The 23,891-nt window shown below is 37.9% G+C and overlaps 1 protein-coding gene across 2 annotated transcripts in view; it reads right to left on the bottom strand.

The window, feature by feature from the left end:
* LOC120769545 overlaps window positions 1-21,839 on the bottom strand; it is a 114,137-nt gene extending 92,298 nt beyond the window's left edge. The window contains exons 1-2 of one of the 2 annotated variants that reach the window (XM_040096590.1): window positions 21,515-21,839; window positions 17,837-19,986 (exon numbers count right to left, since the gene is read on the bottom strand). In XM_040096590.1, coding sequence (XP_039952524.1) covers window positions 17,837-19,432 — 1,596 coding nt within the window. In that variant the 5' untranslated portion in view covers window positions 19,433-19,986; window positions 21,515-21,839. Of the gene's footprint in view, window positions 1-17,836; window positions 20,099-21,514 lie in introns of both variants that reach the window. The other variant, XM_040096589.1, reaches the window with a different exon arrangement.
* Between the last annotated feature and the right edge of the window lie 2,052 nt (window positions 21,840-23,891).

Genomic DNA, 23,891 nt, shown 5'->3' on the forward strand with positions numbered 1-23,891 from the left:
TAGCCGGGAATGAACTGTCTGATGAGTTCGCCCGCTCGGCAGCTTCCACTTTCATGGTACGACCTTAACTTTTGGCTGCGGTAAGTTCTCATACCATTAAGGAGCTGCCCCGAAAGGAGTAGGCAGGGAAAGGTATTGGCAACAAGTCCAAGGTATGCACCATGCCAAGTTGCTAATGGGTGGTTCGAACCTCAACAGGTTTATATGTACATATATATAACCAACCTCGCAAGGGACAAACTCAGGCTACTTGTCACATTCTACACTGGCCATTGTAAGTTCAAAAGCCGTAAATTTCAAAAGATCAATACAAACGGAATATCTCTTGTTCATAATTTTATGTACCCTAAAATGGCAGTGCTAAAATTTGCACTTGTGTGAATATGGCGCTTTTGTATTACAGCAATCAATTTCAATGCGATACCTAAGCAAAATCACCACCAAATACTTTTAATACACTTTCTTGGGGACCTCAATATACGCCACTATTTTTAAATCAACAAAGCTTCAATGTAGCCAAATAGTGTGTCCATTCAAAAACGAAGTGAAAAATAGTAACGAGAACATTCCAGAAGGTCACTCAAGTCAAAACTTCATTTCCTTTATTCATTTTAATTAAGGAGCAATTTCTATGAAAGCCAGAAGTCAAACCTAAGGGATAACAACTTGGTCGAACGCAAAATGACAAAAGCGCTGGGCCTTGGCTCGGCACTCTGCGGGCACTTGGCAAACGAACAAAATGAGCAAAAGTAAACAAAAGTCAGACAGATGCAAGGCACATAGAACAAAAACACACAAAAAGTAATGCAAGGCAAGACCCCCTTTTCAACTCATCTGCGCTTACTCTTTCGATATTTTTTTTTTCTCCGATTCGCATGTCGCAATAGCCTTTGTTCGGGTGCAATAAAGTGTAGACAGTGATCGGTCGATTGACTAGCTGTTGAGTCGGTACTGTGTCCATGTATGTATATGTGTATGTAGTAGGTGCCTAGGTGTGATGAAATGTAGGAGGAAAGTCAACTACAATATGCCGTGGGATGCGTCAGAAAGTGCTGAAAAGTGAGGTGCATATTTGTATGTACATGTGTATGTGTGTGTGATTGTGTGTATTGTTGCGTACATATGACGAATGGGGCGCTACCCAAACGTATATAGGAGCACAATGAAACCACTCGCATTGCAAATTTCCTGCAGTTCAGTCAACCAGACAGGATATGCATGTGATTGTCGGTAAGATAGGAATATGAAAGCTAACATATCGCTTTTATCGAATTTTATTTTTTGTTATTGCTATCTTTGCGAAAAGATAAATTGAAGCGTTGCCAGGCAATCTAAAAAACATAAATAGTTTTATAGAAGTATAGATGTATGGCTACACACGTGCATACATATTAGCTTGGAAAATACATATCTCCCATCCGCCTTTTTGTCTTTTGAATTTTGCGGCTATGAATGTATAAAGCGCTACAGAGCTCGTATGTGGCCATACTATACATCTTTGAAAGGTCTTGACATAACCTACAAAACGACGCTATGCATGATTAGTTTGGATATTCGTTCAACAGTTATAGACGTGTAAACATGGAGTTCACTAACGCCGAAATTCGTGCTGTTTTAAAGTTTTCTTTCGTTAAAGGTAAATCCACTAGAGAAACGTTCCGTGGGATTAATTGTGCTTTGGGGGATGGTACTCTATCACTTCGAACTGCGGAGGAATGGTTTCGACGATTCAGAGCGGGTGAAAACGACACCATGGATAAGCGAGCCGGCGGAAGACCTGTGACGACGAATACGGATCAAATCAAGGAAAGCATCGAGTTAGACCGGCATGTGGCATCTCCTGACATCGCACAGAAGATGGAATTTAATCATCAAACCATTTTAAACTATCTGCGGAAGGCTGGATACACAAAAAAGCTTGATGTTTAGGTGCCGCATGATTTGACGCAAAAAAAACTTCTGAACCGAATCAACGCCTGCGATATGCTGCCGAAACGGAACGAACCCGACCCATTTTTGAAGCGGAAGCGAATGGTGACTGGCGACGAAAAATGGATCACATACGACAATATCAAGCGAAAACGGTAGTGGTCGAAGGCCGGTGAATCGTCCCAAATAGTGGCCAAGCCGGGATTGACGGCTAGGAAGGTTTTGCTGTGTACTTGGTGGGATTGGAAGGGAATTATCCACTATGAGCTGCTTCCATTAGCCAGACGCTTAATTCTACAATCTACTGCGAACAACTGGACCGCTCGAAGCAGCCGATCGACCAGAAGCGTCCAGTATTAGCCAACAGGACGGATGTAGTGTTCTACCAGGACAACGCCAGGCATCACACTTTGTTGATGACTCGTCAAAAGCTACGGGAGCTCGGTTGGGAGGTTTTATCGCATCCACCATAAAGCCTGGACATAGCACCAAGTGATTACCACCTGCTCCTGTCCATGGCGAACGCCCTTGTTGGTGTAAAGTTGAACTCAAAAGAGTCTTGTGAAAAGTCGCTGTACGAGTTCTTCGCAAATAAGGAGGGAGTCTTCTACGAGGGGGGTATTATGAAGTTTTTTTCAACTATGGATTAGTTGCCACCGTAGGTCACTACCTTCTGGTAGAAATTTTTTTAGGATTTATCCACAGAGAAAGCCGGAAACACTGTCGCATTGTTAACAAATTCAAATTTTTTCCCTCTCAAATTTTAATGTGTATTATAAAAACTTTTTTGAGAATATCCCTAAATTTTAAGACAATATAAGCAATTATTTATTTAAAAAGAATATTGATACTGAGAGAGTGTTGAATCGAACAAACATCTGGTATACATATGTAAATACAATATACTGTCATACAAGGTGTATTCCAAAGTAAATAGAACTTTTTGAATCTAGCGCCCCCTAGTGGCGTTATCTATATGTCGACTGGTGCGTTAGAATCTGCTATCCTTGTGATTGTCCAGTGAGAATTTCATGACATTTCATTGATTGGAAGTGAAGTTATTGCGTTTTAAGTGTCAGTATGTTTGTGTTTTCGGTGCGAAAATGAGCCCCGAACAAAGAGCCAACAATAAGTTTCGTTTAAAAATTGGTAAAACTTTTACCGAAACGTTTCAATTGTGATGAAACAAGTTTATGGCGATGATTGCCTATCCCGTAACAGAGTGCACGAGTGGTTTCAACGTTTTCAAAGTGGTCATGAGGACATAAATGACGATCATGTGGGCCAATCAAAATCTGTGATCACCGGAAATTCCATCGAAACTGTGCTTGAATTCATCAAAAATCAGCCGAAATCATCACTGAAATTCATGGAAATGGAATTGAACATCTCCAGAACATCGAATTATCGCATTTTGACCGAACATTTGGGCTTACGAAAGGTGTGTGCACGGTTTGTTCCCCACAAATTGACTGACGACCAAAAATTGCTCAGAATCCAACATTCGAAGGACGATTATTTAACCAAAAATCACATTTTAACCATTAACCACTCCCCGTATTCATTTGATATGGCACCGTGCGATTTCTTCTTTTTCGGACAAATGTATTTGGCCATGAAAGGAAAGCGTTATGCAGACGTGGAGGCCATACAAAAGGCTTGCACCGGCATACTGGCAGCCATACCGGCCAACGAGCTAAAAACACTCAGACGACATGCTTATGGATCGTGCAAAAAGCTGTATTGAAGCAGAAGCTGACTATTTTGAATAAAATAAATTGATTTTGCCGAAAAAACCATTTGTTCTGCTTCTTTTTTTAAAGTCCTGTTTACTTTGGAACGCACCTTGTAGTTTCCTAAGGGGTTTCATGGGTTTACAGGTTTCAAAAAATCTATTTTTTTATTGTCTTATAAATTCTACACTTACCGCTAGAAAATTGTTCGGAGATACAGCCTTGAGAACTTGTGCATTCAGGACTAGATGAGCTAAGTGCACCGTCTTTAAATGCGTTTTTCTCGAAACTGTGTTTTTGAAATGGGTTGGCAAGATTTGTCGAGAACTACTCAACTGACCTTCTTGAAATTTTACACAGATCTCTGAGATACAACTTTTAAAGACTTGTAAGAAGGATTTCTTTTCGATTGCAACGTTTTGAAGAAAAATGACACGAAATTTTCACTGAAATTTTCATTTTTTTGTAAAAATGTCTGCCAAAAATCCAATTTTCAGTTTTTTCTTTTCCATCGTTCAAGTTCTATGTTAAGATTTTAACTAAAACACATATTTTTACACTTTAGATGATCCTGTAAGGGGATATCCTGCCAAAGCGGGAGCATATTTTTTCCGGTTCAACGGAACTGGCGTCGCAATGACCGAATTTAAATATTTTTCTCCAAAAATTTCAGAATTTCTTTCTTAATAGTGTGTGTTTGTAACAATAAAAAGTTCTAATAAAATATTTCATATTTTATATGAGAAAAAAATTGTTGAAAAAAGCTATTTTGTACTCGGGGAAACCCATGTAACCTCTTAAATATCTAAATCTCGGTTACTTTTTTGCACGTTTATTTTTAAGTGTGATTTTTTCAGCAGAAGAGTCATATCTACATTCATTCTAATGTATATTATTTATATATACATACATACATACATTTGTATGCAATTATAAGAATGCCATTTTCTCAATTAGCGTGTCCGCAGAAGATTTCCAATTCAAACAACTGCAAATTTAACTAAATGATTAAACTCAATGAAGGCCCAAGCATTTCAATTAAGTCATCAAGAGCGACTCACTTATCTGCTGCAGCTAACCGTCTGTCATTAACAGCACAGACAACGCTGACAGCTCAGCCGGTCTATTACAACTAATGAATTCAACTAGCGTATAAATTAATTATGAGCCAGCTCAACCGTTGAATGAGGGGGTTTCCTTCGGTTGTGCGATGGACCAAGCCCTAAATTCAATACGAATGTAATTTTTAGCGCATAAAATGCGAATGTTTGTATGTCTATGAATATATTTGTATGCTTGTATGTTTGTGTGTTTGTAGCTGAAAAAATACCTGAATGTTTCCAACTGGCATTAGTATGGGTGATTAGTCACTGCACAGTTAACAAGTTTTAGAATTGTAGGTATGTATGTATGTAAATTCTAACGATGCGTTTGCATGCCACCGCGTACAGTTGTATACACGTTTGTATGTACATATGTATGTGCTAAGCATATTATGGTAATTAACGTGTACATAGTTTGGTGATTACAATTTTCATCAAATATGTCAGTTTGGCCAGAATTTTAAAACGCACACGTATGTTCGTAATGAAATTAAATAATTTAACGCTGAAATTCAGCAGCTTATCCACCAATACACAGACACCAACACACGCACACACACACACACATGGCGCACAGTTATGCATGTGTGCAGGCGCGTAACCGAAACACAAATGGAAATTAATTTTTAACAATTTGCCGTAAAAGCAACTGCAACCGCATCTGCTGGCGCACAACAACAACAATGAAAACAACAGCAGCAAAAATAGAAACTGTGTCGAATAGAACGTGTACATTTGTTTATTTTACTGGATTTTATGCTCGCAACCGCATAACCACACATACATTTATTAAATATTTGTGTGTGTGTGTTTGTGTATTTAAAATGTTACATTACACTGTCTAAGCGGGCAAAGTTTTGTAAACTACCTCGATAAAAATTTACAAGTTGTAACAAGTAATGCTACACTTATGTACATTTTTTTTTTGGGCTGCTCACTTCGGTAAACAACCACACATGCGCTGAGCATCTTATCTGGTGAAAAATTTGGTTATTAAGTTTTTTGTGCAAACAATGAGCGTGATTATGTGTAAAGTTTGAGGTTTGCATGTGGGCAGAGTTTGTTTTCAAAGAGATTATGTAAAACCACTAGGAGGCACATAACATTTGAAGTACCTTGTCTGCTGCGACTTAACTTGAAGTCATCTTTTTAAGGTGAAAATGTAATAATCAAAGAAAAGTGTTGTTTTTAACTTGAGAAAAATATTAATGCTTTAAACAAAATGCCAAATTAATGTAAGGAAGTTTGTTATTAAAATTATTCAAATAATAAAATCTATATTAAACACGTTCGATTCGCCACTTCGCTGCTCGCTATGCTCAAATAAGCACACTCTCTTCAAAAAAATTGTAAATGAATGACTGCAACCACCAAATTGTAGGGAGAAACTTTTTACAAGAAAGTGTGTGATTTACCTCATCGGAGTTGGAAATTGTGACAAAAAAGTACCCGAAAATTATATATAAATATTTACTTTGTCGCCTTCAAAGTAATCCCCACCATATGTAAAACACCTATACCAACTGTTTTTCCAGTCCTCGATACTATTTTAATAAGCACTTTTTTTGGATGGCCTTAAGCGAATTTGGTTTTATCTCTTCGATCGAAAGAACGGGGAGGCATTTCAGTTTGGGGAACAAAAAAAAAATTACACAGAGCCAAATCTGGTAAATACGGTGGTCGAATAAAGATATTCATTGCGTTTTTGGTTTTAAATTCGGCCACATTCGTGGCTCGATGAGATGGTGTATTATCGTCGTATAAGCTTCATGAATTGTTCTTTCACAATTCCGGCCGTTTTCGACGAATCTTCTCACGCAAACGCATCAATACTGCCAAAAAGAACTCCTTATTGACCATCCAGGACAAATTCATGATCAACCAAACCACGAATATCGAAAAAACAATCACCTTGATTTTTGCGCGGCTTTGGCGTGGATTTTTGGTTTCGGCTCGCATTTTCCCACCAATCCGATGATTATAGACTTTTTTGCATGTCAAACTCATAAACCCATGTCTCATCGGCAGTAATAATGCTCTCCCTGAATGTGAGATCGAAATTCGCACGATCAAGCATGTCCAAAGAGACCTGTTTACGGTACACTTTATGAAAAAAATTCAGCTATACCGGGACGAGTCGAGCAAGAAAGCGTTTCATAAACGAAATATCCACCAAAATTATTCGAACGAACTCGAAAGACATCTCGAGCTCTCTTGCCATCTCTTAAACACTTGCCTGACGATTTTCTAGCAACATTTCATTTTGGTTAGAAATACAAAATTTGGGATAAATTCTTTGTTCGATATTTTTATCCATTGCAAAAATCGCAACGCACTACTGAGGTGTATCGACTTAAGAAGCGTCCGCAAACAAACTGGTTGACAGATTTCGCTCATATTTTGCATTGTAATTAAAGACAGTTCTACCAACTTAGCAAAATAAATTTTTTGAAATATCATTTACCCAGAGAATATTATAACAATTTCCGGGTGCTTTTTTCGCACAATGTATATGACTTGCTTGTACCATTCACTGCTATCTAAAGCTTGTTGAAACGAAATCAATCGATCGTTATGACTTGATAAAGAAATTGCATAAAATTACACATACTTTGATGCTTGGTTAAATAAGCGTTATTATAATATATAATCTTGAGATATTTTCCAAGAAAATATGTTCGCATATTTATATAATAAGTATACAATCTATTTGCCGTTCACATAATTAATACATTACAAATATGTCTTATCTTTAGAGTAAAGAGTAAATATACAGAAAATCGGCCACACATGGGGAGCTCGAATCAGCTTCTGATAAAATGTTTGGGTATACCATGGTATCTTCTCTGTCTTCATACAAATATTGAATCACAGTTAAAACAAACTTCCATGCTCATGAATGATATATGTATGTGTATAAAGTAGAAATAATGTTTATTATAACACGTTACATAAATACCTTGGCTTGAAAATGATTTCCCAAAAATTATTGATTATCAAACCAGGCAAATTTTAAAGACATGGATTTTTTTCTCATGTTTCGATTGATTATACCTTTAAAAAAAGTTGGCTTAAATTTTAAGTACATACCACGAATAATTTTTGAGATACAGCCTTCTAAATTGTAGCCGGTCAGTTTAATCAGCTCCATCATCCTTAAACTCGTTTATCTCAAATCCGAGCATCGTCAAATTCTTACAATGGTCTACCAGTTTCTTGTCCGCAGCAAAAAATTTTGAATAAAATTCTACTTTTTTTCAACCGAAGGTCAATGTACGAACAATATCTTCTAATATAGAAATTTTTATACGCCTCATGAGAGTTATGTTATGGAGGAAACACTTTTCCAAACTGCTGAATGGCAGTGAAAGCATAACACCAGAAGATGGTGAACCCGCTTCGAAAGTCGTTGACGATGGAGCGGACGCTCTATAGTAGTTCGTATAGTAATTACCTGTCAGAAGAACAACAAAGTGGCGGGGCCGATGAATTGCCGGCCGAACTAGTTAAATACGGCGGCGAAGAACGAAAGAGCATGCATTAACTTTTTTGTAGAATATGGTCGGACAATCTGCGTCAACTTGGTATAAGCTTCCTCAACAAAGCACATAAGGTTCTATCGAATGTACTGTGTGGGAGAGTAAAGCCCACCGTCAACAAACTGATTGGACCTTATCAGTGTGGCTTTAGGCCTGGAAAATCAACAACTGATGAAAATATACCATGCGCCAAGTCTTGGAAAAGACGCGTGAAAAGAGAATCGGCACACACAACCTTTTCATTGATTTCAAAGCCCTTGCCAACAGGTGCTACTTCGGACCGAATAGGCAATTGAGAAGTAAAGTCCTCTTTCGATGAACAAAGACCAAACTCTAGAAGTCACTTACCATCCCTGTCCTACTATATGGTGAAGAGGGATGAACAATGACAACATCTAATGAGTCGACGTTACGAGTTTTCGAGAGAAAAGTTCTGCGAAAGATTTATGGTCCTTTGCGCATTGGTAACGACGAATACTGAAACGTTGAGCTATACGATATATACGACGTCATTGACATACATAGTTCAGCGAAATAAAAGACAGTGCCTACGCTGGCTCTGAGCTCTGAGGGTACTCGACGCAGTATTCGCCAAAGGGAGCAGAGGAAGAGGAATAAATAAATCGTCATAAATAAATACATAAATCGTGAAATGTGGTATTCATGAATTACTGTTTCTGAAAGCGTATGAGCATCAATTCTCTCTCCGAAAAATTAGTGACTTATATGTCATATTCTTTTCTCCCATTGATATGGACTGGTATATTCTTGAATATGTCGCTTTCAATATCGGTGACCAAATATGTATATATATATATTTTTTCAAAATTACCTGATTTCAAAAGTAAGTCTTCTTTAAAGACCATTAAAATTGCAGAATTTAAATATGTACATGCTCGAGTTCCCCTATAATAGTAGAAAATCTGCAAATTTTGAACAATTCTTAAAAATTTTACTGAAGCCAAGTGTTCCTATAGATACTCATATCGCATTCTAAGTAATTTTTTACTACTTCTTTCTTCAGCTTCTTCATGCTTTCACGCTAATGTAATCTACCACAACAAGTTATATACATATAATCTATACAAACCGCAAACCGTTGGAAAAGTTGCAATCATTCGCGTGCAAAACAAAAAAAAACCGCCAAACAAAAGTGAACCCATCAGCAACACTTTCTTCAGTTCCTGTTTGGTCGAACACGTTTCTGATAATATTAAGAAATGTTTGATAACTCACAGACACGCAACTTCTATATTGAAGTCCAGTCATGGCATGTTCACGGCGAAACAGCGAAACAGAATTGAATACCCGAAACGACAGAAGAATTGCAAATTTTATCGGCGAATGGCAAGTCATTGCTTAGCAATGCAGTTAATTCAAATGCAATTTATTGCCCTTGTAAAACTGTGTACATTTAAAATGCTACATGACTTGCATTTGCATTTTATTAAAATCGGTTAAAAAATACACAGGGTGTTGCGATAAATACAGCGTGGGCGAAGTGGTAGTGGTTGGTGGTTAGAGGAACAAACCGTGGATTAAAGTTCTGTGACGAATATGATAAAAAATTATTCATCTATATGAGGTGGACTCCGCGCAGCCAAGCTCAAACCTCCATGCATATTCGGTCTTATGAAATGCGTTAAGCATTCTGAGTCGACTTAAAACTTGTAAGAGGCTCCATAACAATTAGGCTTGCAACACAAATAGGTAGATGAGATCGGCAATGTAACTAACGGATTTTTCAATAAGATCGCTATTCTTTATTCCTGTGAAAGCACATTCTACCACCACGGGCACGCTTGTAGAAGTCCAGTCGCTGAACCCAATTTTCGACGGTTTCAAGCATAAATCAGCCGATACTGCTGCAATTTCACGTACGATATTCGAACGAAGTTTATCAATCGTCGCTGGCTTGTTGGCATAGACTATAGACTTGACGTAGCCCTACAGGAAATAGTCTAACGGTGTCAAATCGCTCGACCGAGGCGGCCAATTGACTGGGCCATTTCGTGAGATAACAAATTCACCAAACTTGGTTTTCAATAAATTGATTGTGACATCTACTGCTACTGTGTGACTTGTAGCGGCATCCTGTTAGAACCACATATTGTCCAAGTCCATATCATCCAATTCCACAGTAACGTGCCGGTCTTGATCATCACGGAAGAAGTACGGCCCCTTGACGCCGCCGGCACATAAACCCCACCAAACCGTACTTTTTTCGGGATGCAATGGTGACTTATAGAGTACGTGTCAATTGCTCAGCCCAATTCACAAACATACGGCGATTCTGGTGGTCAAGCAGCTTCAGTTCATGCGTCAATTTGATCTTGTTAGGATGTAGGCCAAGATCTTTTCGCAAAATTCGCCACAACGACGTCACAGAGATGCCCAACGCTTGAGAACAACGTGTGAGAGACTTATTCGGGTCTTCTTCAATTGATGCGCTAGCGGCAGCAATATTTTTAACACTACGGGTACTTCTGGAAAAACGAGCTGGAAAAAATATGGTGTCGTTTGCTGTCTTTATCGGTCTTCTTTTGCAGCGTCCCTATGAAAAGACTCAATATTTATATATCTCAAATCGTGATTCGTCACAATATAACCTACAAAAAAAATGTTAATTACAAAATTGGTGTATTTTAATTAATGTCGAGTATTAATAGACACGACGACTCAATCACGTCTAATGTCGACTTGATCGATTATTAATTGCGACACAGCGACTTGGATGTTTCATCAGTGATAATAAGTGAAAAGAAAAAAAAATTTGAAATCAAATCTTGAATAAAAATAAATTGCTCTTTTCTTCCACATACTTAGTATTTACTTCAAGGGTCCTCAAATTATCGAGAAAACCGAAAAGTCAGCAACTTAATTACTCAATACTAATGGTAGTTTTTCCTCGAATCACATCTTGTCACACCCTTTACTTTGCTTGTCTGCGATTTATTTGTCTCTATTTTGACTTCCGCTCCCAAAGTGCTAATGGTTTTATTGCAACCTTTGCAGCTTAGCATATTCTTATGCATGTAGATTTAAGAACTTGCACTTAAGTTGGTCTGTTGGCCTCACAGCGGGGAGTGCGCCCGTTAATTTGCAGCGTCTACCTTTGGTTTTCTTTCAGGCACCATTTTAGCCAGATTTCATTAACGATAATCATCGAGACTTTGTAATGGTGTTCATTTCGAAATCAACCTCGTTGCCTTGTTGCCAAACTGAAACCGTATCTGGTGCTGTACTTTACTCACCGACTGTGCGTGCAATTAATTTCAATTAATGTTCAGCAATTATGCTGTGCAATTAATTTAAATCAATTGCTGCTTGTTGTTGTGCACTGAATTAGAATTTCTTAACGCCAGGCTATCGATTCTCATACACTTTATATATGTATATGTGTGTATCAAAGAATGTTTGTAAGTACCGTAAATGCTTTGCATTATGCGCCAAGGCACTAAGCATGTTGCATGCAGGCAATGTTTGGCGTTCTTTCTTTGGCATGACCATCTTAGATAGCATGGTCATTCATACATTATGTCTAGTATGGGCATTAAGGTGGTTCTTAAAACCCCGTATAATCGATATTTTTTATTCTAAACCCTCAATTGCTAGCACTATAGATTTCTTATAAAATTTTACGCACAATTGGTATTATTAGGGTGAGTTGTAAACTGCTTGAAATTCATATTATTATTTATAAGCTAAAATTTTTTACTAGCGTGATTCTTAGAATACCAAATGTTAATTTTTTAATAGCTTTTACTTATAATAGAGATTATTAGAGTGGGCTGTGAGCTGGTTCAAGGCATTAGGGTGGTTCATAAAATACCGTATTTTTATTCTAAACGCCCAATTACTAACATGTATTTCTTATTAAATTTTACATACAATTGAGATTATTAGGGTGGTCTGTGAACTGGTTGAAATTCATATTATTATTTGTTTGCTACAAATTTTTACTTTGGTGATTCTTAGAATACCGAATGTTAATTTTTTTTGATCTCGCACACTCAGACGGTAGCACTAGATATAAAGATATTTCTTACAAAATTTGTTTCATTTGAGGTGGGCCACATATCTATGTGCGAAAATATCATATCAAGATTAATATTTTTTTATGGTGACACAAAAATTTAAATAAGTATTTTACCACCACAAACCAGTGCCACTTTAATTCAAAATATAGCACACCAATTTAAGTTTCTTAGGCAATAATTGAGAAATGTCGCAAAATGGTCAACGTGCAAAAATATCTCTTTCGATTGATTTTAATTCTTCAAGAGCTGAGAATATAAGCTTTCTCTTCACAAGAATAAAACACTTATGGATTATACACATAATAAATACAATATAATAAAAAACACTAATTTTTACAGCTTTCCATAAAATAATACAAGCTTTAAGCACTGTATGACACAGCCTAAGCATTTCCAATCTTCATTAAAGCTTCTAAGTGATTATTTAAGACTACATTATATGCATTATATCGCTAAAGTCGTTAATGTTTAGGAAATTTATTTAAAAAATTTATTTTTCAGCTTTAAGAACCACCCTAGTGCATATTGGCAGACCATATATGAGATCTTAGATTAAATCAACATAGTCATGCATTTTAATGTTTGGTAAATCCATTCCAAAGATTTTTAAACCCAATTAAGTACCACCCTAATGTGTGTATAAAGTGCGTAACTGTCATCTACAACTATTTACACACCGTCTTACAGGTTTAAGTTTGGAAATTTTATTTAGGAAGAAATTACAATAATTTTAAGAACCACCCTAAAGTATATATGTATATATTAATTATTAATTCAAATATGATTCCTTCGACAATACTGCTACTAATATAAGATTTAAGCTTCTAAAAGTTGTGCCAAAATTAAATTAGAACCTTTTAGAACCACCCTAATGCACGCATAAAGTATTCTCATGTACAAATGGATCCACGCATGGACGCCGGTAGCGTTGCACTGCAACATTCAATTATATTCTAATGCATAAAAAATTCGAACTTAGTGTTCCTCATGCCGGCATTTTCGCAGCGTTTTTTTTTTCTATGTTTTCGCCGTTTCAATTACATTTACTTTGAATCGGTATTTACGATTTGTGATTTTATGCACGCGTCCGGTGCCAGCGGCATTTGTAAGCAATGCACACGGAGTTCGCACTTAGCAAATTAGCAAATGTTGTCTAATGCATTATTAATCGCATTTTAAGTGCAGCAATTACAAGCTGAAATTTTCAGAAAGCGCAAAGACGGCTTGCCATAAGCAAAAACACATTGTTGGCTTTTGATGTGAGCGTTTTCCACACAACAAGCATACGCGTACATACACACTTGTATGTGGTTGTAAATTATGCTGCCATATTGTGGGTTACTGGTGTGCTCTCGGTCAATTGAAGACAACAAACGAAGATTGGTCAGACAAGCAATAAGTCAAAGGAAATGATATATGTATATGTGCGTTAATGGAAAACGCAACAAGTTGCAAATATTGATCTTTATGTCGTAAAAATTGCAATTAAGTCATCAAAGCATAACGACTTAATTTTTACAAATCTGCCGATTAACGAACTGGATCTGAAAAGCTGTATAAATGTTTTTGTATTAGCGTTTTAAGCTGTGCCGGGTAATTCTTTTATTATTTTTATACCCTGTACAGCGTATATTAAGTTTGCCTCAAAATGTGTAACAACCAGAAGGAAACGTTAGAGACCTTATAAAGATTATATATAAATGATCAGCGTGTCTGTCTGTATATACTAGGGACTAGTTCCCTTCAATGTTTGTGATATCAATCTGAAATTTTGCATATGTCTTTTTCTGCCCAAAAAGTTACTGATTCTACGGAACCGCCATATCTAACCACTACATCATATAACTGTCATTCACTGGCTTATCAACATCAAGATACATATCTTCGTAAAAAATCCCTTTCCGCATTAAGTAACCTTATTTCGACTTCAAAGTTACTTACTTGAAATAAGTCATTCATTCAAAGAAGTAGCAAAACGTCTTCTATTGGATGCATACCATAGGCTAGTTACGCTTTCATATTTAGTTATACAAACCACTGAAGGTATTATCGCCTCGGTGCAGCCGAAGTTAACGCTTTTCATGTTTTTTATCATTGAGAGAGAATTTAGTATATACAAGTTAAAATCCAAAAAACATGGAACTGGATCAAAAGATTAGTTGATATTTAAGGCGAATACGGTCAATGAAAAGTTATCTCAAAGTCGAACAAGTTGAAATTGCATAACTGAAGCTCTAAAGACGAAAAATATACTTTTTCACAAGGAAATGTTCCTAACTGGGATAATATAGTGTATGTAGAGAGAAATATAGTACAGACAAAAAAGCTTGAAGTACACAGTTATCCCCAGAAACTACTCCTTAAACTCTTTCTCATTGTTTCGAATAATCACTGAACAAATACAATAACTACTTCTTTACACCACTTCACGTAGTAATCGGTCAAGTAGCCAAACACACACTGCAATAGGGTGTGGCAGAGGTAAAGTAATCTTGTCCAAGCGGTTGAAAGAGTTAAGTGCTGTAATACCATTGACTGTTCTTCCAAGGGACATTATTACTAAAAGGTAAACTTCACCAAGAAGTTAAAGGTTATCCTTAGCAGCAAGGCAGAATGGAATTATTCCACTCTCGAGCTACTGCTTAGGAATGGTACAATCAAATGGTACACTGACGGCTCGAAAACGTCGGAGAGAATTAGCGCATGAGTCGCAGGACCACGTACCAAACTCTCCAAACCAATGGGAAGTTTTCGGAGCAGTTTCAGGCAGAAGACTTTGCCATAAGTCGGTGCATAGAGGTAAACCTCCAACGCAACTATCGCAACGAGCGTATAACTATACTTAGCGATAGTCAAGCGGCACTAAAAGCAGTCTCCTCCTAAGAGATCAAATCGCTATTGATGCAGGAGTATAGAGAGCGGCTGAATAACCTAGCGTAACGTAACCACGTGTAGCCCATCTGGGTGTCCGGTCACAAAGGTATAGCTGATAACGATCTGTATTATGATCTCGCCCGCAAGAAAGAAGGAGTAGACAGACTCCAAGACAAGTTGCTAAAGGGGAGTTTATAACCTCAGCAGGTTTATATATGAAATTCACCTTCGTAGAGACAACACTGGCCACTACAAGCTTAAAAAGCACTTATACAACATGGGACTAGCTTCTTCCGCCTGAAACAGCAGAACACCTGCTAATAGACTGCATAGCAATCTGCAGATGCAGGTCGAAGGCCCTTGGATCTATGTTTTCAAATAGGGACCACATCGTTTCGCTTGCATCCAGCAGTTTATTGGACTTTATCAATATGCTGGGGTTAGGTGAGTCATTGTGATTTAGGAGAGGACACAATAGACCAAAGCTCGCGGTACATTCTTCGTTTACAACGGGGATAAATCTACTTTGATACCAAATATGATCCGCTTGGGGAAAGTAAACCTATCTTCATTTGATTTTGCATTTAATAACTTAATAATCACAAAAAGGAGCATCAAAAATAGGGGCAATCAGACTGAACCTTTCTTTAGACCCCATATATTGAATATATGTAAAGATTTCAATCTCTTCTATCTAATTAATATCGTAAATATCGGTAAACATTTGAAAATTTTCTACCATTTATTAAGTCGGTCCCTATAAAGCGCTAGACCTTATGTACTGAATATTTTAATTTTCTTACACTGTACATCGCAACCAAATATACTTTAACGGGTTATAACTTTTCCTAGACTCCTTAAGGTGATTAAATTTGGTCGGTATGCATAATCAGGTTGTACCTTCATTTACACCCCAAAAACTTAGTACACTTTCATATCTTTGTCCTAATTTGCAGCGTATATATCGGTCAACGATTCAGAAACCGCTGCCCAAAATGGACTACAACGATTCATAAGAAGTCCTAGACACCAATTACGGAATATGTTAACTCCACTCCTCTATCCACTGTACATCGCTTCCAAAAACATACTTTATCAATTCATAACTTCACCTAAAACCCATGAATCAAGCTGATCAACATCCGTCTCTCTGATTGACTTTTTACTTTAGATATAACTTAACCAAAACCTATGAGTCAGTTTCACTTTTTTTAATAATAAAGTAAATCAGCTCTCTTCCTTTATTCGCCATGTTATGAATATACCGATTTCCGATAGCATACTTCACATAAAAGAAAATATTTAAGATATTCAGCACTTTAAGGTCTCGTGTTCATTTAAAATACACCGTTTCTCTAGAATGTTTGAAAATTAATTCATCTCTTTATTTCTTAAATTTTTAAGCCGGTGAATTTTACACAATATCTGTCGACTTTGCCAGGTCTCCACAAAATATTCAGACCTAAAATATTACCAGTTTTTCTATAACCACACACACCAGGTCATAAAAGTCTGCACACTACATTAACATGTCACATATGTAAATATATGTTCACGTATACTATATGTAAATGAAATGACTTTTTAAATAGTTTAACTTGGCATCTGTAAATTACAGCCGATTACGATGACTCATTTGAAGAACTAATGGCCCCATTAATGTGTCTAAAATGCGGTCAATGCTAAGTATTCATTAACGCACCAATAATACACACATATTTCACTACTCCTTTGGAGCTTATTTTTATTACACACAGGGGCGTAGCCAGCGCTGAAGTTGCGAGGGGTGCTTGTATATTCCAGAAGTATGAAGAAAGACAAAAATATAAAATAACAAAGTAAATTGACTCAGAAAACAATACTTTGAAGCGATGCCTTAAACTTGTTACATAAATTTTTGATGAAAAGTCGAAAGTCGTAACAATAAATAATTATAAAAATTAGAATTTTTATTTCAAGAAGCGAGATTTCACTTTTGTATAGACTACATAGGCAGTAGCTGTTTCATTTCTGAGTCACAATTACAAGAGTAGCGAAGCGAACAAGTAAATCACAAGGTTTCGCAGAATCAATTAGAGAAGGAGTAGTCATCACCTTAAAAACTAACAACACACTATACTCTCTTTTGCTGAATTCAACTCGCTCAACTACGCTCCATTTGTCAAGCTTTAGAGAGTGGCGAATCGAACAAGCAACTGATATAAATCACAAGATTGGCATGATCGGATATACAAATAGACTTTGTGGTTGCTTTTACAAGTTATTAGTTACAAGACAGCAGAGCTCAAACAAAGATGTGACGAAACGAACACCACTTATTTTTTTCAACCAACAACTTCCAAAAAGGGGTTGTTTTCGTAAATACTCCGCTCATGCTGCGCCCCTGTACAGACACATACACACCTATATCTGCATATTTACGGCAGCTGATAGTGGCTTCATGAAATCAGGCTCATCAAATGTGCTTTAGGGTTATCAGCCCAACGGCCTAGAACGCGAAATTCTTCTATACAAACTTTCATATGTACGCTTGTACTTCTCACAAACAATAACAATTACAAAAATATATGTATAACGATGCTTTTATAAAAAATAAGTTAATTGAAAACTGCACTTACATCATCATTCCGGCGCTGCTGCGTTGATGGTGCTGCCGCCGCAGCCATAATCAACGGCGTTGCTGTAGCAGCTGCCGCTGTAGCGCTGGATTTAGCAGCATGACGCGCACGCAAAGCCATCATTCGACGCTGATGTTCTTGCTGCTTGCGATGATGCTCTTGCCGGATGCGCTGCCACTTTTCGCTAGAAAAGTCCACCTCACTATTGTCATCAACGGAGTCGACACCGAAATTAGCATATGCATTGCCAGCATTACCACCCGGTACAGTGCGCCGGCGCAACGACATATATGGGTGCGGTGAATAGTCGCGCTTCTTGGGTGGCAAACGTAAATCGTTAAATGGATTGGTATAACGTTTTACGGCGCTGCGATGCTCGCGATCATACATGTTGTTAACGTTGGGAAATTCATTTGCACTTTGCGCCGCCTCCGTTGAGTCCTCCTCATATGAATAATCATCGTAATCATCACTACTGCTATCGTTGTCGTCATTAACAATTTCACTGTCATTGTCTGCATCAACATTTCCACGCGACTCATTCGATTTATACTTCTTCTCTCTTGACTCTTCGTGTGTGTAAGACTCGTCCTCCGAGTCGGCGTTTAGATTGAGCGAAATCCGCTGACTATCTGTTTGTTTAGCACCACCAGACAAGTGGGTGCTTGGAAAATCTTTTGTGCGCCAATAATTCGCGTTCGAGCGCACACGCGGACCTCTTGTTGTCCAGATATAAGAGGACGATTGGTAGAGTCCATCACGATCGAAGTAACGATGTGGTTTTATATGCAGCTGCTGCTGTACGCTACTGCCGTTGGCCGAGCGCGTTATGGCCGGCAATATATTGGCCTGCTCATTAGTTGTAGCGACGGCAGCGGCATCGTTAGCCAACTCGGTGGCTGTAGGTGCCACCAGCGGCATTAATGGTGCGGTTGTTACCACCATAGTTGCATCTGCTGCATACTCGGGTTGTTGATTTTGCTGACGTTCCTGCTGATGGCGTTGATGGCGTAAAGGTGGCAGTAGGTAACGTTCCCAAGCGTTGACTGGTGCCACAGAGTGATGCCGCTGATTGTGATGACGCAAGTGTTCTGACTTACGTGGCTGCAGTTGGGACTGGTAATGCATATAGTTGTTGTTGTTGTTGTTGTCGTCATTGTCGCTAGTACCGCTATTGTCGCCATTAACGCTGCCATCAACGTTGTTAGCAGTAGTGTTGCTATAATTTCCGCTAAGTTGCTGTTGCAATTGCGTGCGTCTCAAGTCGTTCACGGCCTGCTCAATACGGTGCGAATAGTGTTCCTGATGTCGAAAGAAATGCAGCAGTTGTGGGTCTTCTGCAGACCTCTTAGCCACGCTAACGCCGTCGTCATCGACGGCAGCATCCGACGAGACAGCATCCACAATTGCTTCGGTGCTGCTGTCAACGCTTGTGTCCGCAACGGTGGCGGCCGCTACTGGCAGTGCTGCGTTGCAACAAAGCATAGCAAATAGTGCAAGGATGTGCCATGGCAGCGTCGTACGCTTCTTGCCACTTGGCTTGTTGTCACTGGTGTCGTCGTTGATGTGGTTAATGTTGACGTTGGAGCGCGCCATGGCGGCGGTGTGCTTGCCTGGCTGTGTTTGCAGAGATCTTTGATCTTTTTATAGCCCGCAGAGGGTATTTATGGCTTTGGCTTTTACTTTTTTCCCCAATACACTGGAAGTCAGCGGTGTCTTCTTTTACTTTTATTTGTAATTTGTATTTTTATTTACTTTGTATTATTGTTACTGCTGCTCCGAGCAGCAGCAAATGCTTGTCACACGGTTTGCTAGTTGCCTCAGCAACGTTACGCTTACCTTCGTTGTTGGCTCGCTGGTTTGCAATAAAAATAACACTACACTAACAACATTGGCACATTGCATCATACCAAGGCGATGTGTTCGAAAATCATAACTCTTGTGTTTTATGACCAAATCGTCGCCTTTGAGATTTTCGTTTTCGCGTTGTTTGATTTGCACTTTTACGAAACACTTCGGCGGTACATATACAACAATTGTACGTCTGTATTTGTATTTTTTATATTATTTTGTCTCAACAACAAGAAAACACTGTGCACGTTGTGGCACCCGCGTATTTATGTGTCATAATAGTATATGGTGTGATGCTGCTAAAACTTATCACTCGGCGATTCTAGCACTTTGTCTAGCATATATGTACATGTGCACTATATACTTGTTAGGTAGGTATGTATTTTAACAAAATTTATGCTGAGATGTTTACTAAAAAATATAAAAATTAATAAAAAACAACTTCAAAATACAAGACCATATATTTACTTATATACTATATGTACATATGTATATGTGAAAGAATATATACTATATGGACTGGAAAATCTTTCGCCTAACGATGAAAGACCTTTTTTTAAATGAAAACATGTCTCAGTTCTTCGTCGTAACCTCAATCTAAACGCTATATTCAAGAATAATGCTTTTGTTGTAACGGTACTTCAAAATACCAGCTCGGTATCATCAAGCTTCAAAACCTGAAGGCCAAATCTAGGAAATATGTTGGGTCACAGACTAGTTCACAACATAATTTCTGCAATTTATCGATTATATCAAAAGCTGAGTATGTCTGAGTATAAAAAACCGGGCATACATCGCGCACAAAAGTTTTTGTTTTATCAAAACTCGTCAATGATATGACTACACATTCCCTTGAGATGCCGATATTGTTAACTTGTTCTCGAGTTACGGCCTTTCATGGCCTTCTTCAACCGGTACAGTTACGACAAATTTCAGGAACCCGTACTTCACTGTCGAATATTCTAGAACAGATTTGCCCTAACACTTACTTTGCAGCATTGATGTTTTTTTTTTATTTTGATATTTCTTCAGAAAACAGTATTTTATCAAACCACGAAACTCACTTTTTTCTATTTCAATCAATAATAGAAGAGATAGCGTCAATTTAAGAACAAGGATTAAATGAAATGTCAGGAAGCCTCGAAAATATTCTAGTTAAAGTTCTTCTTTATTGGCGTAGACACCTTGGCTACTTAACTCTAAGGTAAATATAGCGATTAATTTTGCGCGAACTCTCGGTCAGGCCAAAGACTTCTCCGCCCATACAGTACATACAAAACACACACATAAACACATATTTACAATCGCAGCAAATATCATAGTGCTTCAAATCATAACCTAAAATTACACCACAATGACATTATCAACACATAACACAAACACAATCAATTAATTTATTTAAATATCAGCTGCAACAACACTGAACAGCAGTTCTAAGTTGTGGCTTAGACCAACAAACTTAGCACTAACGTCGTTTGCTCCTACTGAAGTTGTGTGCTCACTTCAGTTTGCGAGCGTAGAGCATCTTCCTTCGCGCGTTGGCGTAGCAGACCGCAACAGAATCAGCGGAAAGGCGCACCTTTGCTTGCCAAGCATGCGACACTAGCACTACACCTTTGCATTTATGCTTCCAAAATATTTTTTTTTTCATGCAACTTGATTATTTTTTCATAATTTTTTATTTTTGATTAAGTAATATTTCATTATTTTATAGCACGTAGGAGTTACAGTAAATAGAACCCGTAATAACAGTAAATAATTTAAAAACACAAACGCACATGCACATTTACTTAATAATAAACATTGACGCTAGAGACGTCGCCTCACCGTAGCGATTTGTGCCAAATTCATTCACAAAATTCACAAATTGTTGCGCTCGTTCAAAGCGTAATCAGCAACTTTGCCGAAAATTTATTTATACACATGCATGTAAGCATATATTAGCAAACAAATATAGATGTATGTATGTATTTATGTACACTTGCTAACACATGCCAAAGCATGCGTTTGGTTTAACACCTTTTGTCTTCTTGTTTTATTCTCACAATGCTCATACAAGTAAATGCACAGAATGTTGCATTATTGAATAGCAAAAACGTTTTTGTAACAATGTAAGATGCTTCGAGCAATCCGCTTACAATACGAAAACACACGAAAGGTTTAATGCCGCAGTAGTAACTGAATTCTGATTCGAATAAAACAACCATTCGGCCGCCGCTAGAGTCAACAACAGTCGTCGTCGTTGTCGGCGAGCGTCGGCAACATGTTAACAATGCACTTTCGCAACATCGTGGCGCGACTATGCATGCGCACGAATTACAAAACATCTGTTATATACATGTTGCGTGCGCTGCAGTGTAGCATTTTTGCTCAGCAACGTTTATGTTGAGCAACATTTGCATAGGAGAATATGTATGGATGTGTGGAATGTGGAAGTTAATGCTTATACAGCTGCAAATTTGTTTTGTAAATGTTTTTTTTTTTGGTAAATTAATTTATTATATATTAGTTTTATTTTTATTGGTTATGCAAAATATTTTCTTTTCCTACTAAGTATTTTTTTTATGATGAGGTAAATTACACATAAACTTCATTTTGAATTATTTGAAAAACGTGCGCTTGCATTGGATCTAAAGCAGTGGCCGGCGTGAGAGCAACTCTGACTGTGAGAGCAAAATAACCCAGCGAGAACTGTAAACTTAGCCGATGGCCTTGAACGAGTACTGTTATATAAAATTAATTTTCGGAATTTTATAATTTTTTCATTAAATAAGCCATTTTTCGTTACTTTCGAATATGTCATGTGAGAAAATAGTATAAATATGAATTCCGTTTAGTAACATGTAATGTGTTTTGCATTTTAGATAACTTGAAGATACTATAAATTCGATTAACAAAGAAACACGAAAATGCTTCACAAATATTAGGTACTTATTATATGTGTAAAAATAAAAATTAACTATGCTCAAGATCATAAGATCGTTAAATTTACATAGTTCTCATTGAGTTGTTTTTTCTATCGTGCTACGCTATACGGTCGCAATTAAAGTTACCAACAAATTCTGAGTAATTTTGAACTTGCTTTGCGAATTTCTGCAGCCAGTTCGTTTCTTTAGCAATTCGAGAACGCTACTTAAGGGGTTAGCTCGATAGCCAGCGGGTCGGTAGATAATTTAGATCTCATACCATCTTACTTTATATGGGAGAGAAGATTTCAAGGCACATTAAAAGAAAGTAGATGGCGCAGCTAGCGTACCTAGATCTCAAAATTGAAGTGTTGTACGGAATACTGCAGTATTCTCCAGACAGAAGTGTTTGTGGCCAGGAAAGCTGCTGAGATAGCTATAAGCATATTCTTGTAGAACGTCCAGAGGTAACCTAGTGACTGATGTCCAGGACATACTGAAATTATGGAGGAAACACTTCTCCATGTTGCTGAATGGCAGTGAAAGCATAACACCAGGCGATGGTGAACCCGATTCCTCAATCGATGACGATGGAGCAGACCTCCCAAACGCTCGACTATGAAGAAGTTCGAATAGCAATTACCCGTCTGAAGAACAACAATGCGGCGGGGTCCAATGGATTGCTGGCCGAGCTGTTTAAATGCGGCGAAAAAAGCCTGATAAGGAGCATACTACTTCGGGCTGAGTAAGTAATTGAAAAGTAAAATCCGGCCGCACAAAGACCAAATTTTACAATACTCATCATACTCGTCCTGCTATATGGGGCATAGGTATGGACAACAACATCTGGAAAGTCTTATTAAAGATTGTGCCTCCTCGATCTTGACATAGCTTTTGGTATTGCTTGACGTCAGTTTGCTATATTAGTTTTGCGCGGATACTAAATCCAGACATAGCGGCATGAAGGCATCTCCTTTTCATGCTGTAAAAGCAGCTTTAAAATCAACGTGTGTCCATCCATCTTTCCCGAGATTTGGCGGATGGTTAATATCACTCATCATACTCGTATATGGGGTATAGGCATGGACGACAACATCTGGTGAGTCAGCGTTACGAGTTTTCGAGAGAAAGGTTATGCTGAAGATTTATGCTCTCAGAGTATTCGACGCAATATCCGCCGGGTGAAATAGAAAATCTCCACTCCGTTTAAAAGACCAGGTGAAGACGGTTCTGGCTTTTCTTGGAATCACCAATGGCCGCCAAACAGCGAAAAGGAAGAACGACTGATGTGCTTATAA

Source organism: Bactrocera tryoni, chromosome 2, assembly GCF_016617805.1.
Source record: "Bactrocera tryoni isolate S06 chromosome 2, CSIRO_BtryS06_freeze2, whole genome shotgun sequence".
Taxonomy (NCBI): domain Eukaryota; kingdom Metazoa; phylum Arthropoda; class Insecta; order Diptera; family Tephritidae; genus Bactrocera; species Bactrocera tryoni.